At 45.8% G+C, this 16350-nt stretch overlaps 1 protein-coding gene across 2 annotated transcripts; it reads left to right on the forward strand.

The window, feature by feature from the left end:
- Nucleotides 1–3532: 3532 nt before the first annotated feature.
- KCNA2 (potassium voltage-gated channel subfamily A member 2) lies at nt 3533–15660 on the forward strand. Of its 2 annotated transcripts, none has more exons than XM_037884809.2 (2): nt 3533–5312; nt 5969–15660. In XM_037884809.2, the coding sequence occupies exon 2, from the start codon at nt 6133–6135 to the stop codon at nt 7630–7632; it is 1500 nt and encodes a 499-aa protein (XP_037740737.1). In that variant the 5' UTR covers nt 3533–5312; nt 5969–6132; the 3' UTR covers nt 7633–15660. The 2 variants fall into 2 exon arrangements, with proteins under 2 accessions (XP_037740737.1, XP_027681741.1); XM_027825940.3 differs by having other exon boundaries at nt 5972–15660.
- The last annotated feature ends 690 nt before the right edge of the window (nt 15661–16350 follow it).

Below are 16350 nucleotides of genomic sequence, written 5' to 3' on the forward strand. Positions count from 1 at the left end.
TCCCCCCCCAAGGTAGCAGGGCTGTGGGCAAAGCAGCGAAAAGAGGTTTCTACAAGCCTGCCTACGTCTCTGGTGCACAGCTCATGAGCAGAAAGAGATGCTAGGTTTGTAGAGAAAAATGTAACAATAGCAAGCAGTATAGGAATGCCAAATAAACTGTTTTCTTTTGTTTCTTTCTCTTTAGACACCCATCACTCATCCGCGGTTATTAAAGTAGATTGCATGGATGAAATATTTAGGGTGACCAGATGTCCCGATTTTATAGGGACAGTCCCAATTTGGGGGGATTTTTCTTATATAGGCACCTATTACCCTCCCACCCCATCCCGATTTTTTATACTTGTTATCTGGTCACCCTAGAAATATAAATAGCAATAGTTAGCATATACTGGGTTTGGTCCTCCCGAGCGTGGGTGCAGGGTGCTGTACATAACAGGGCAAGTACAGGTGAACCCCCATCCTGGGTGGATGAGAGAGGCAGGGCACAGTTACCAAGTTTCTCTTGCTTCACAGTAGGAGGGTGGTCGAGGGGGATGGCGAGTATAGCGCCCCCTTGGTGTGACATGGATTCCATTTAAGCCCATGTCTCACCGAACACGCCCATTCTCTGCTCAGGCCCTGGCGCTTTTCACTGGGTGCTGTTGAATGTCAGGGCTGACATAGGAGCTTCTGATTTATTTCCCCTTTGCAGGGAAGCCTGCCAAGCGTCTAATCTCCCTTGGGCCAAAGCCTCTCCTCAACTCGCACTTAGGGCCTGAGTCAAAACCTGTTAAAATCCACCACTCCAACCGACCTCTTACGCTGGAGAACAACCTTGCCCAGATAGCACTGCTGTATAGCACATCTTCACATATAAGATGCTTTAGAAATATTCTGTCATTGGTCAGCCCTGCTCCTCGCTGGGACAATAATTGCATATGGGATCCCTGAGACCATGTTCTCCATTTCCCTCGTGCCGCAGAGTGCTGGAGGGGAAAAGGGTTGACGGCTCTTAATGTGCTTATTAGCCTGGCATGCTTTAATAATATATAATATTATACTCTCCTCAGTGGCGTTCAAGGTTCGCTTGGGACGCCTTTTCTTTTTTGCGGTTTTCTGACATTTATTTTCTTCGAGACCGAATTGGGCGCCCTCGCTCCTGACAGGTGGCACATTTGTCCTGGAATCTTCGCACAGGCTCCAAGTTTGATCCTCACGAAAGCTGATGCTCAAATAAATTGGTTAGTCTCTAAGGTGCCACAAGTCCTCCTTTTCTTTTTGTGAATACAGACTAACACGGCTGTTACTCTGAAAAGTTTGATCCTGTTGCTTGTGACGAATGATGTTCTGCACTAGGATGAGCCCTACTGCCTTCCTCAGCACTGAGGTGTTATTCAGTACAAGGATCTCATATTGCCGCACATCACCTGCTTGTCTTCATTTTCAAGACCCTTCAAGGCCCATCCCCACCCAACCTGTCATCTCTCATTCACTACCCACATGTCAGCTCCCAGCTCTGATCAGCCGATGATACCAGCTTCCGTTGTCCACTTGTTCCATTTTCAAACAAACCCCTTCATGTTTTCTCCCCTGCTGCCTCTCACGCTTGGGCGGCCCGTCCCATAAACATCCGCAAAACCACTTCATTGCCCTCCTTAAAACTCTCTTTTGCTGCGATGCCTACACAAAACTCAGCAGCGGTTAAGCCAGCGACGAGCATGCTGACCAATGCTGTGGCCTTATTTTCTTCTGCCTGTTGTATTCACCTGTTGGCTTTTGTCTTCTACGTAGATTGTGAGCTGTTTGTGGCAGGGACCGTCTGTTTATTCTGTGTTTGTACAGCGCCTAGCCCAGTAAGGTCTAGGTCTAGGTCAAGGGCTCCTAGGCTCTCTGGTGGAATGATTAGTAGTTCTGTTAGTAGAACTATAGGAGAGGTCCCAAGTTCATGGTCCCATAGTGGCAATTCACCAATGCACAGGAAGGGATAGTTCTTCCCCTCCAGACCTTGCAGTCTAAATAGACTAGACAGATGTGAAGTGATTTTCCTAAGGCATCACAGCCAGGGCATTGAGAGAAATGTGGGGCCCCGGTACATCATGTTCGTGGGACCCCACTCCTTCCCATTTCCCTTTATTACACAGACGTTCTGAGGGGCCTCCCTGAGCTCGGGTCCCCAGTACAATTGTCCCCATTCCCCCCCACTCTCATGTAGGGGAACCACCCATCTCTTATTTTAGGGGACTGTCCTTTATTTCATTGATTTATCACTTAGGGTGATCACCCATCCCTTCTTTGATGATGTATTGACTTGTTTTAACATTGATCATTAGTACCATTTGAAACATTACATTGAAGCTTATAATCATTGCATGGTATATTTGAGGGCAGTAGAAATGTACAATTGAGAGAAAAAACCCAGGATCTGCTCAGGGAAGTGGTGTTTCCCTAAAATGTCCCTTAAAATAAAGCCTGGCCCCTTATCTTTCATATGGCTTTCCCTACTCTCATCAACCCTGTTCAGCAAATCGCTCCCAGCGCTGGGACTAGGACTCAGGTCTCCTAGGACAGTGTTCTAACCATTAGACACGCTGCCCTTCACCCCAGTGCTAGTCACAATGAAGGATGGCAGAATCTGGCCCTATATTTCCTCCTGATTTTGATCACCCTAACACGTTTCCCTTCCTGAAGTTAGGGGTAGCTGGTTATTCTGCACCCTTCAAATCTTAATCGGTCAGATGCAGACTGTTATATGGCCAAGGAGCTGAGTTATAGGTTTCAGTAACATCATAAAGCAAAGGGTTTTATTATTTCCCAGTGGATGAAACATGGGTCTCCACTTCGGAGGGCAGGAAAAAACTCTGATGTTAATCATATGAATATTAATGTTGAAGCCTTTCTGTGTTAGGTGGTTCATTGTCAGAAGCAGTTTTTGCCATCTATTTCCTGCCCCCCACCCCTCCAGCAGTGTCCCCTTTAAGTTACCTTTCCCAGGTAAGGAGTGGTACCCTAGTGCAGACAACTCCTTATGTATGCGCTGCATGCCTGACTGCAGAACCAATTGTAAGTTGTTGCCTCCCCCCCCCCCCCCAACGCTGTTAACCAGAGGTTTACCACAAACTGTGAGAACGGATGCTTTATATTTCGAGTGAAAAGGGTTAAGCAAACACAGCCTTTTCCTCAATGCATGCGGTCTTCCCTCTGTCCTCCGAAATCATGCTAAGCACTCTGAAATGTGTGGACCGGCTCACATGCCTGCAGTGAGCTTGATTTTGAATGAGGTCTGTGCATGCAACTAACCAGGGTGCTTTTTGCAAAAAGAGAAAGAAACAACCCACCCCTCAAAACCTCAATGAGCATGAAATAGGCCAAAGGATGGGGCTCTCCCCCCCTCCCCCCCGCTTGCTTCTAACCTTAGATGATCCAGGGATGCCTGAAATCATAAAACAGAGAAAAGGGGAAGGGAGGTGGGATCTGAAAAATGCAAAGATCAGATGACACCATAACAACACCTGGTATGCACTAGCTGTGGTTGTTTTGATATAGAAAGACAGTGAAATATAAATCAGCATGCTAGAACAATATTTCTGCTGCTAAATTAACCTTGATTGTTGGGTTTTTGTTTGTTTGTTTGTTTGTTTGTTTGAATGGACAGAGGAAAAATAATTATGTAAAAAAAAATCAAGGTTGGTTTGTTTTGTCTTGCAGAGGAAATTGGGTCCAATCAGGTGCTTGTCGGTTTTGCAGCACTAAATACGCCGTTCATGGCTTTTTAAAAAAAAAGATTCTCGTGAGTGGCTGAGAGGGTCAGAGTCTCCCAAAGAGTCACTGCAGGGAGGAATGTGAGGAGAGGAAGAAGAAGAAAAAAAAAAAAAAAGGGATACATTTTAACCTTCCCTAATTTGGGCCTGTTAAAAAAGGGTTAAGTGAAGCCGTTGAATGCTGCAAGCCTTGTCAGGGTTGTACTATTTCCTCTCGTGCGTAAGGAGAAGGGTGAGGAGAATTTGAAGGAAACTGGGAGATTTCAAACAAAAGGGGGATCTGGAGCAGAACCTCCAAGGTTGAGAATGAAGAGGCAGAACAAGAGGCATAATTGCCCAGGAGCAGGCAGAAATCGCTGCCTCGGAGACTGAAAGCTAAGGGTTCGATTCCACCTGACTCCCCCTACCTAGTTCTGAAATCCTGGCTCAAAGTAGGCAAGCCAGGCGGCTGTCTGCAGCTGAAGAAAGGACGTTAGAGAGTCTCTCTTTCGGAGGGAAAATGGTTGGTTGGACTCCTCTGCACTAAGAAACGCCAGCCTCCAAAGAAACGGCCCAGCTGCCTGAGATGGTCTGGTTTTGACCAAGTTAGATGCAGGGAACCTGATGACACCATGTTGTGCCGGAGACTCGGGCATGGAAGTCTCAGTGACAGTTTCTGGCCGCAGAAGTTGAGCTCACCTGGGGCTTTTTGTGGGCTGTTTGGAGAGCCAGGCTCAGGAGATGATGCTGAGCATCCCCCCCAGCTGTCAAAGGAACCCCCTGCAAAGCCGCTAGTGCATGGGAGTCAGGGAGCAGGCTTCATCCCAAGGCAACTCGGATGTGCGGCATGACCGCGAGCCTGGCGCAGTGGTACAGGAGCTGAGCATGGCAGGGGGCACGGTCTGCTGTTTGCCTTGGTGAGGAGAAAGGAGATCGAGATCACACTGCGCAGTGCCCGGCACCAGGCTGCAGCCGCGATCCCCAGCGCCAATTCCCACGGGCAGGGTGGCTTTCGCCCTGTGCTAGGGGCCACCGCGCGTGTGACAGACAGAGATGCAGCTCTGTGTTTTCGGGTGGCCACTGGTGCTCTCTGCCCCTCTCTCTTGTTGCCATACGGGGCAGTGAGGAATTATAAAACAGCGTGCAGGAGGAAGAGGGCTGCCTCTAGGAACTGGGTCTTTTGCAGATGCCGCTTTAAAGCATCCACCAGCTCTTTACCGTACTGCTGTTTTTTCCAGGCAACGCCACACCTCCTGAGGACACTGGGGACATCAGGTTTTTTGCTGAGCTTAGCATCTTTCCACCATCATAGAGAAAGCTTCAGACAGACACTCATCTGCCCTGAAGTAAAGAGCTGCAACGGCCATCAAGAGGCTTTTCCTCCTTTGCCTGTCCAATCCCACCCCATTACCAGACCTAACCTGCACATTCTGGAGAGCTAACCCTCCCCGCCACCCTTCCTACGATGACTCACCATTATTTTGAACTTTGAAGAGAGGAACTTATGGGGATCTTGGAAGCCTGTATTTCTCTCTAGGATTTCCCCAGAGTCAATTAATCTGTGTCACTAAGAGACACTGAGATTTGCTTCTCCAGGTAATGCGATTTGTTTTCTGTACGCAGTGGTCGTTTGCAAAGAAGGAGGGGAGAGGAGCCACAGAAAAAATCTTGAGGATGGGAAATGCAGTAGTCAAACTGTCAGTTAGCACAGGTGTTTGCAAATTAACTAGCCACAAAAAAATAAACCAAACCATTTGTCTGTAAAGCCTAAAGAGAGAGAGAAAAATTATCATAGGGAAGCATGTTGGCTTGCAATTTTATTTCCAGTGCAAAAGAACTGCGAATGTGTTTAACTTTAAGTTGGAGACATTAATGTGCTCCTTTAGGTTAACACTGAATTGCCTGCTATTGCATGGTTGATTTCTAACCGTTAAGTGCATGAGCAGAATCTATTTGATATCATATTCATTTTCACTGGCATCCAGAGTTTAGTCCCTTTAATAGAAAAGAATTCAGTGTTTTTTTTCTTGTAGTTTTTAAAAAAAGTTTGGTTTTGCCAATGCAAATGTTTCCCTCGTTTTCATTAGAAAGTTTTCCTCAAGTGCTTTTTCATCATCACCAGATATTGGGACTGGAGTTTTCAAACTCTGCACCAAGAAGGCAAATTAAAATCAGCTGAGGAGTATGCTATATATTCTGCCAGGCACAGGTTCCTAATACACACTACTTTATTTCGTCTCTCTCTTTCTCAGCAGGCTAAAATATTTCCCCCCCCCGATCATCCCTCTGCATTTTCATGAGCCACTTCCAAACCTACGAACTTGTCCTTTCCCAGGAGAGTAGCCTTCCCCTGAACCTGATCCCAGCATCGGGCAGCCGGAAGAGTTTAGATTAAGGATTGCTTTTAAACCTAAATATGACAGTTGCTACTGGAGACCCCACGGATGAAGCAGCAGCTTTGGCAGGTCATCCTCAGGACACCTATAACCCTGAAACTGATCATGAATGCTGCGAGAGGGTGGTCATTAACATCTCGGGACTGCGGTTTGAAACGCAACTAAAGACGCTAGCTCAGTTTCCAGAGACCTTGCTAGGAGACCCTAAAAAGAGAATGAGATATTTCGATCCTCTCCGGAATGAGTATTTCTTTGACCGAAACAGACCCAGCTTCGATGCTATTTTGTACTACTACCAATCGGGGGGTAGGTTAAGGAGGCCTGTCAACGTGCCCTTAGACATCTTCTCGGAGGAGATCAGGTTTTATGAACTCGGGGAAGAAGCCATGGAGATGTTCCGAGAGGATGAAGGATACATTAAGGAAGAAGAAAGGCCTTTACCGGAGAATGAGTTTCAGAGACAAGTGTGGCTGCTTTTTGAGTATCCAGAAAGCTCAGGGCCCGCCAGGATTATAGCTATTGTCTCTGTCATGGTGATTCTAATCTCCATCGTGAGCTTTTGCCTGGAAACGCTGCCCGTTTTTCGGGATGAGAACGAAGACCTGCATGGCGGTGGGATGAGCCATCACCCCTACTCCAACAGTACCATGAGCTATCAGCAGTCGACCTCTTTCACAGACCCTTTCTTTATAGTAGAGACACTTTGCATCATTTGGTTCTCCTTCGAGTTCTTGGTAAGGTTTTTTGCCTGCCCCAGCAAGGCTGGGTTTTTTACCAACATCATGAACATTATTGACATTGTAGCTATCATCCCGTACTTCATCACTCTAGGGACCGAACTGGCTGAGAAACCAGAGGATGGCCAGCAAGGCCAACAGGCCATGTCTCTGGCCATCCTTCGAGTCATCCGCTTGGTGAGGGTTTTTAGGATCTTCAAACTGTCCAGGCACTCTAAAGGGCTGCAGATCCTGGGGCAGACACTCAAGGCCAGCATGAGGGAACTAGGCCTCTTGATATTTTTCCTCTTCATCGGCGTCATCCTCTTCTCCAGTGCTGTCTACTTCGCAGAGGCGGATGAGAGCGAGTCTCAGTTTCCCAGCATCCCAGACGCGTTCTGGTGGGCAGTGGTTTCCATGACCACAGTTGGCTATGGAGACATGGTCCCTACGACCATCGGGGGGAAAATAGTGGGCTCCTTATGTGCCATTGCCGGTGTATTAACGATTGCCTTACCAGTGCCAGTCATAGTGTCCAACTTCAACTACTTCTACCACCGTGAGACGGAAGGAGAGGAGCAAGCCCAGTATTTGCAAGTGACCAGCTGCCCAAAGATCCCGTCTTCCCCTGACCTAAAGAAAAGCAGGAGTGCTTCCACTATCAGCAAGTCTGATTATATGGAGATACAGGAAGGTGTAAACAATAGTAATGAGGACTTTAGAGAGGAGAACCTGAAGACAGCCAATTGCACCCTGGCTAACACAAACTACGTTAATATCACCAAAATGCTAACTGACGTGTAGTCCTTAAAACCTGTCACCATATTTAAAGCTGAAGTGGAACACTTACAGCTATTGCATAATACCCTGCATTGTAGTTAATACCGTATGTTCTGCAGCGTGCATTTGGTTCTGCATGGGAAGCAATAGTTGTGTAAGTGACTTTCTAAACTTATTTAGACACCGAATAAGCTTTCATGCAAAAATTGTTTTTTTTACATCACAGGTTTATGGGTTTCCAAAGACACGGAGCATGTAGGCATTCAAAACAAAATTATATCACTTGCAGTCCCAGGGATATTGAACAAAAAAGTCATTCAAGAAACCTCATGTAAACAACAGTCCCCACAAATGTCAAGCAGAAAAAGTGTTTCACTGCACTCGACACATACAAAAATATATCCCAAGGAAATAGCACACATCTAGCTTCCAAGCGTATGGATTCATAATGAAAAGGTAATGCATAGTTTAATTAAAGGAACATACATCCTGGCATCCAAATTACTTTATGGCTCAGATTTCTGCCTTGGAAATGCCAAGCAAGAATACATCATGCAGGCTTGTGTTTCATAACTGAAAACGCTGCATGCTGCAATGGTTTCATCCACTGCAGTATGTCAGTGTGAGACCTAGGGGAGAGACAATTAGCATGACAGAACACTATTTATTAAGTCTTAAATTTTCTATGCTGGTGATAGGAAGGGACATAAACAAATCAAGAGCCCGCTTTTTATTTGGGTTTTTTTTCCAATGACACCTTCCATCTTCACTATCTCCAGGGTCACCAAAGACACATCCACTGACACATTCAAGATGAGTTTAAAAAGCATCCTTTTTTAGCATATTGGAGCAAACTATGCTGTGGCCTATAATATATTTATACTGCAGTGAAATTTAATCAGTAATACAGTACTGCTGCATGGATATGTGTTGCATGAATCTTAATATTGAATACACATACAAAGATATTTTTTCTCAGTAGACTATACAGTATTCATGTTTATAGTGTTTATAGATTCTCCGATGACTTGAAGGAGATTCATGGAAGTGAAAAGAAAAACAAGGCTGGATTATGGCAAGGCAGGGGCTGACTAAATTTGAGACGCAAGGCAAAGCTTTCTGGGTGCTTCCTGGTATTCACTGAAACGGAGCAAAGAATTGTGCATGTGAAGGAAGGTGAGCTGAAAGTTAAGCACCTATGCTCATCACGTGGGGAGGAACTAGTAATTAATCTTGGTGTCACAAGAAGAATTCCACGGCTGACCAGAGATGGTACAAAGGACAGGTGGCATTGTACGTTAAAGACCTCCTGACTCTACTATTCTGCCACCATCAGCTTCACTATATATTATCATGTTGTATATAGAAAGGTAGGGACAGATCCTCAGCTGCTGTGAATTGGCTTTATCGAACCACAGCAATTGACACCAGCAGAGGATTGGGCTTGATGTATGTAATATATATGTGATATCCATTCAAATGTTCGCTGAGCTTATGCAATATAACACTGGCACAAGGCAATTTATGGGCCAGATCCTCTGCTGGTGTAAACGAGCTTCAATGGAGTGACAGTACTAAGCAACACCAGCAGAGGAGCTGGCTTGGGTATGACTAGGTGTAATACGGGATATAGGAGTTCAGGTTAGTAGTGGAAAACTATTGCCCTGCGGCTGACCTCTGCTCCGAAACAATATACCAAACAGCCTGCAGCTCTTGGGCAGAATGGTCCAAGCTCTGCCCGCGCTGGCCCGCACTGAAGTCGATGAGATTACATGGGTGTCATTGAAGGTGGGAGCCAGCCTGCTTCCCAGATGGTCCCTTGCTTTCAATCAGTGGGGCAAGAGTTTCCCATTATTCTCAAGCGCCACCTTCTAGCACACCTTTTGAAAATGCACCCGGGCCCTAACTTTGCTGCAACTTCAGCCGGCCTGTGCTGTGTTTTGGCTCGCAGAGGGCATGCGGCCCTCTCGGCCTAAAGCAGACCTTCGCTTTGAGCCGAACCTTGCCATCCCCTCCCAGGATGAAGCTTCCCTTGAAATCAATGGGACTTTCCCCAGAGCATGGGAAACTCGCCTCTGTGCAGAGAGTCCGCCAAAGGACTGCTCAACAATTCAGATCCACAGGCCAAATGTGGTGCACCTGCTTTGCGCAGGGGTGAAGGCGGGGCTGGATTTAAAGACTGGTCCAGCGATTCCTCAGAACCTGGAGCACTTCTTCTGTATTGACTCAGTCTTCAAATCCGCAACCTCCCCCCACTCCATTGATTGCAATGGAAGTTCTGCCTGAATAAAGAACTCAGGGCTTGTCCCATTCCCTTTACAATCCCAGTTTTATTCCAGAATAGCTGGGAGCCTCTCATTGCTCCCACGAATGTTTCAAGTGGATTATATTGACCTGTTCCCTGCCCCATGCACATGCTTATTTACTTCCCATGTTCCCACAGTTTCCATGTCCAGAAGTGTAGCTGACAATCTGAACAGTGGCAGGAGAGAAAGGAAATTCCCCATTGTTTGATAAACCATCCAACAGAGGCAATCTTCTTTTCGTACACGTGCCACCGCACCAGAGAATGCCCAGCTGCAAGATCTGTAGCGCAGATCTCAGCCGCTAGCTAGCTGGTCAGTAGAACTCTGAAACCAGCAATTATTTACTGTTTTTAGGCCTCGGGCTAGGAAAGCATTTAAGGATGTGCTTAAACTTAAGCACATGCTAAGTGGTACGCTGAATTGGGGCCTTAGACTCCCATTGACTTCAGTGCACTTTGGATCAGGCAAATAGATTTCTACCTATCGTCGTTTTCATAGGCTGTCATGAGAGAAGGGATTATTTCTAATATCCTTGATAAAATACTGGTACTACCATAGCCTTCAGCAATGATTCCCAAATCTTGCTATGGTCCCGATTCTCCTCTCACTTACACCAGTGTCATGCCACTGGTCCAAATGAAGTTACTACTGATTTACACCCGTGCAAGGAAGAGAAGATTGACTCAGGCCCATTAGGACTGGTACTACAGAACTTTCTCCAGTTAGGGCAAAAGGGCCTGACTCCTGCAAGGTGCAAAGCGCTTTCAGCTCCACTGCCCTTCAGTGGCCAGTGCCTGGTGCAACACGATCGATTTGGAGGTATTTTTTTAATAAGGGATCTTAATTCTCTGGCTTCACGGGTGCAAACAATGAACAACAGAAGTGCATTTTTTGTCTTGTTCATTTAAACGCAATCATTTTTACCTCTAAAAATATAAAACTATCAAAAGCAATAAACCTTATTAAAAGAATAATTCCATCACATTCTACAGCGATGGTCCTAAACCAGCGCCACTTGCTTCTCAGTACAAATTCCCAGTGAGGCCAGCCAGCCTAAATCGGTCTGTCCCCACCACTGTAGAATCTGAGTACCTCATAGACTTTAATGTATTTACCCTTACAGCACCCCTGTGCGGTAGGGCGGTGTATTATTCCCATTGTACAGATGGGAAACTGAGGCAGAGTGAGACTAAAGGCCAGATTTTAAAGGTATTTCGGCACCTAGAGATCTCGCCATCTGGGGGGATTTTCAAAAGTGCCTAGGCACCTAACTCCCATTGACATCTGTATCTTTGGGTACGTCTATACTCCATTGTAAACCAGGTCTATGGGACCCGGGCTTGTGGACTTGGTGTTTCCAAGCCTGTGCTTAAGTGTCCCCACTGCATTGTAAACCTGGGTTTATAATTGCTGAACCAGGGTCTCACAGCCATGCTGACTCATCTATACTGCACTACGCAGGCCTTCTGACTCAAGTCTGTGGCTTGTGCTGCATCCACACTACAAAATGACAGGGCTTGGACCTGAGGCACAGCAAGACTCAAGCTCTGACCATCCCCCGCCCCCCTGCCCCCAGCAGGGTCCTAGGACCTGGGTTCTGAGTGCTTGGTGACCAGAGTCAGACTGATTTGCGTGAAGACCGAAGGGGGGTTTGAGCTCAAACCTGAGTCAGAACCTGGGTTTGCTGTGCAGTTTAGACATACCTTTTAGGTGCCTAAATACCTTTGCAGATCTGGGCCTCAGTGACTTGCCCAAAGCCACACAGGACATCTGTGGTGGAGGAACTGACACACAGAGAGACTGTGGGTAAAACAAAAGTGCCCAAGACTCTAACTTTCAATAAAACTTTGGGTAAAATTTTTAAAAGTGCCTCAATCCCATTGGCTTTCAATAAGACTTAGGGTCCTGAATCACTTAGGCGCTTTTAAAAATTGTACCCTAAATGACTCACCCAGTCAATCTGTGGTAGAACTTGGACATGAACCCAGATCTCTTGAATACCAGCAAGTGCCCAAGCCACTGGACTACCCTGCCTCCTTCTGGACTGCTCTTTTGGTCCTTAATGATTTTTATAAGCGCATTAGGTGACCTTCTCCCCTCATGTAGAAGACCATTACAAGGCCTGTACAGCACCTTATCTTAAGGGCTTAGGTGGGTTAGAGGTCTCATGCCGATCCTCTGCCCAGGGGTAAATATCATCCTAGGTGAGTAGGGAACACCAGGAACTGGTCCAGTGGTTGGTTTACCCCCAGTGTTTTGGGCCGTTGCTGGAGTGTGCTGGTGTATTTTGCGTAAGGGATATCACAACAGAGAGTACAGTGCTGTTCTTACACTTAGCCACGGCTATCATTGTCTGTCTTTTATCTCTGTGGACGAACCACTTGAGATAAATACAGATCTGCCCAAACCTTCAGTTAACAAGCTCTAATCAATGCCCTTTCCCCAAATATTCTGAGTTTCCCAGGAGTTTGGTGAACTTTAAAATAATGCTCACTGAAGCCAGGAGTGATGGCTTAATCCCTTCCATTGCCTTGAGCGAGACTAAAATTATTACCACCTGGCTCAGTGCACCTGAAGGCAGGAAGGAATAGATGTGGCTAATGACTTGCTCTGGTAGATTGCCTTGGCAATGGCGCAGAATTTGAAAACAGGCCCGATGTCAAGGACATACAAGAATGCCTGAGGCAACCTGCTCTGGGAGCTTTAAGAGTCCGCAGCGGGCTCACTGGGAACAGTGTCCTCATGACCAGGGGGCTATGGCAAACAGAAGGGGCCAAATGTAGCCCCAACATAAAGAGATTACACTCCTATTGACTTAACAGTGGGGCTTGAGCCTAGAGCTCAGGGATCTAGGTACTGTTCCTAGCTTTGTTTCTGACTCATCTTTGTGACCTGGAAGAAGTGTTCAAAAGTGGCATCTGATCTTAGTTCGAGAGACTTCAGGCCTGATTTTCAGAGCTACCAAGCATCGAGAACTCTCTTTGATGTCCACAGGAAATGGAAATCAGGCCACGGCCTCTCACATCAGGCACCCCTAACTGTGGCACTTAGGACCCTCATGATTTGTCCAAGGCCACAGAGAGAGGCAGCGTCAGAGCCGGGATTAGAACACAAGTCACTTTCTAACACCTAACCCTGATGCGCAGATTGCTAGTCAACATATAAAATCTCTCTCTCTTCAATGCCTTAAAAAAATAGCATTTGCTCAAAGGGCAATCACATTAGGCTGAGGAACTGGTGAATTTCCATCAAACCATAGCTGATAGGAAAGAAATATCTATGTAGATAGTACTGTGAGTACAGGCTTTATCAGAAATACTTATCTCTGCAGCTAGTTTTATGTCCTTTTCCAAAGCCTACTCAAACACTTTGCTATATCAAGAAAAAGATCCTAAGAATGGTGTTATGAGAGTGTAGCCTGTGGGTGTATAAGTATGAGCATATTTGTACATAAATACACAGAAGGAGAGAAAAAGACAGAGGAGGAAGTATTTCAGGAAGGGTCTTGCTTTGCGACCAGGTGGTTCCTAGGTCAGCCACTGAAATTACTGCCAAAATCTCCTAGACTTTCTGGAGTTCGCAATACAGTTAGAGGTGGGCCCAAGCTGAGAAACAGATCCAGATCCAAATTTGAAATGCGTTGAATCAGACACCTTTCCCTCTTGACTAATGAGGACATTTGGAGTTCAGCTTTACAGCTGTTCCTTCTCTCTCTCTAGTGGAGGGAAGAAATCCCCCAATCCCCCTGAAACTTTGCGAGATCGCCAAACCATGGCTTGGGCCCGTCGCTAGTATCTATGTTACTATGCAGATGAAGCCAAAGCAATGATCTAAGGGATTTTTTTTGTGATGCAAGATGCATCAGCTGAATCAAATTATTATAGCTGTTAGGAGAAAGTATCCATAGGTAGATATGACTGTGGGTTACAGGATTTATCAGATGCAGGGCATGTGATTTCCTACAATTATGAATTTCAACCCTGGAAGGTTTGAATGTCTTATAGGTCCCACAGCCCCATAAAGAAGGACCCCCATGCTTCCTTCCCCCGATCCCTCACATCAGGGAGAGATGGAGCAGAACTCAGGGGTGGATGCATGTACCTAAGAATGTGGACTACGGCATGGACCCCACATATTTGGAGCTGGGGAGGAGTAACTCTGTGGAGTGCACTCTCCTCGGGATCCTGTGAATTTCCCACTGACCATCACTCCAGTTCCTACTGCTGCTCAGAGCAGAGTTAATTACCTCCCCTTGTCCTCCATCCCCTCAACGGGGTGTGGTCAGTATCTGTGCTCAGTAGAGGACCAGTTGGCCATGCTGCCAGTGGGGAAAGAGGCCAGGAGCAATGAAGAGTGGCTGGCACAGATCCCTAAGTTTAGGCCTAGTATTCACCATGGATCTTAAGGCTCTGCATAAGCGAGAGACGGCTCGTTTCTCACACACCTTGTGCATGCTAATCTCTTCCCCAGAGCCAAGAACTCTTCCTGTTGTCAGAGCTCCTCTGCTCCCTTTTGCAAGTGGTTGTTGTTGCGGCTATTAATTTCTGCTGTGGTAGTGTCTAGGGACCCCAAGCAGGGATCAGGGCCCCATTCCACTAGGCACTGTCTAAGCAAATATCACAGACACAGTTCCTGCCCCAGACAGCTGACAATCCCCTAATGGGAACACCTAGCTCTCAATTCTTTTTTATACCAGTTCTTGGGAGCAAACCTTACACTCCTTTTGGACTTAAGCTGAAATGCTGCTCCGCTCCCATGCCCTGCTCAGGGTCCTTTGTGAAGTTCAGCACAATGGCCACATTCTACCCCTATAATCGCCTGCCAGCTCTCTCTCTGCATCAGACCATTTCTAAAATCTTCCAGCTGCAGTCACGATCTTGGCATTCAGCCCTGCATGATGCTGGCTGGACACCCTCAATTCCTATTGCTAGAAAGGGTAGCTGCAGGTGCTGAGATCTTGGCAGGATCACATCTTAGGACTTTGGGTCAGAACCTGAGCTAATGTAAATTGGTGCCATTGGAGTTACACCAATTTACATCAGTTGAGCATCTGGTCCACAGCCCATGTAAAGGTGGCAGCAGATAAATTCCTTAGTTCATGTTTCTCTTCCTGGGTATGTTTTGGCTTCTACAGGATGTTGAATGTTGCAATGTGACAACGGTTTCTTTCCAGGGTCTGTGTGTGTATAAATATATATGGGAACTGCATATTCTTTCAAGATTTGTATGGCTTTTTTTTTTTTTACCAAGTGTAAGAACTGCAATTGCACCTGCTTCCCCATTGCCTGAGACTTTGCAAATGTCTTACAATGTCATATTACTAATCATTGCTAGAAGCTAAAAAAAAAAGATAGGTATTGGCTCAAATAAGCGTGTGTTGCCTAATTTGAGAGAATCAATACGAAGAGGAAATCCAAGAAAGACCATGTAATAATGATGCTGGAACTGAACCTTTCGTCTCCATGGTTACTGGAGAAATGGGACCAATAATGGAGAGAGGCCTATAAACTGTGGAAGGAGGGCTCATGGGAATTCCAACTCATTTAACCATGTGTTTGCTAGACAACATTTTAGACACCAGCTGTATCTGAATTGCACAGTGTGTATAGACAGTATCATTCTTATTGACGACTGGCTGGCGTTCTCAGCGGTGACTGGACACTGTTAGCTGAGAAATCCGAAGTCAATAAGGTGGGACATTTGTATATAGATATACATATCTGTGTAAATACATATTCTGAATGAACATTTGCTGTCTGGTTTATCCTGGATGTACATAATTTATTCTTCATAGAGTATCATAAATTTTGTAAATATCAGCACCAATTAAGAAAAAATATGTATAGTATTGAGGATTTATTTTGGCATCGGTTCTGTGTGGAAAACAAAGAAAAGCAAATAAATTTTGGACAGACTTGTCATTTTCTATGCATTTGAATGCTAAAAGACAAAAATCTCCACCCACTAAAAATAGGATTTTCTCCCATCAGAAACTTTCCTGCAGTGGCCTGCTGCATACTCCTGAAAATGATGGAAGTGACTTACATTAATTAAAATATTCAGACTATGCATAAGGAGGATATATTGTATGATCTGGGCATTTTGCTGATTCCCTCCAAAGGGTTATAATCATGTAAATCTAAGGAACGAGACAACTGTGTCTTTGAAAATTTCAACTAAGGTGGCTGCATTGTATTGTACTCATACACCATAGGTATCTTAGTACAAATGCTGAGTTGCCTGTTAGAGAGAACCCCAAGGAGAAATAATGTTACTTCGCTGCATGGGGATATTGCAAGGATATTATTTATTTGTATTACAGTGGAATCTATGGGTCCCAGCTGAGATCTCGCCCGCATTGCATCAGGCTCTGTACAGATATGTATGCTGGAGTTTTCAAAAGATCCTAATGAGGTCGAATCCCCAAATTCCCTTG

This window comes from Chelonia mydas, chromosome 21 (assembly GCF_015237465.2).
Source record: "Chelonia mydas isolate rCheMyd1 chromosome 21, rCheMyd1.pri.v2, whole genome shotgun sequence".
Taxonomy (NCBI): Eukaryota; Metazoa; Chordata; order Testudines; family Cheloniidae; genus Chelonia; species Chelonia mydas.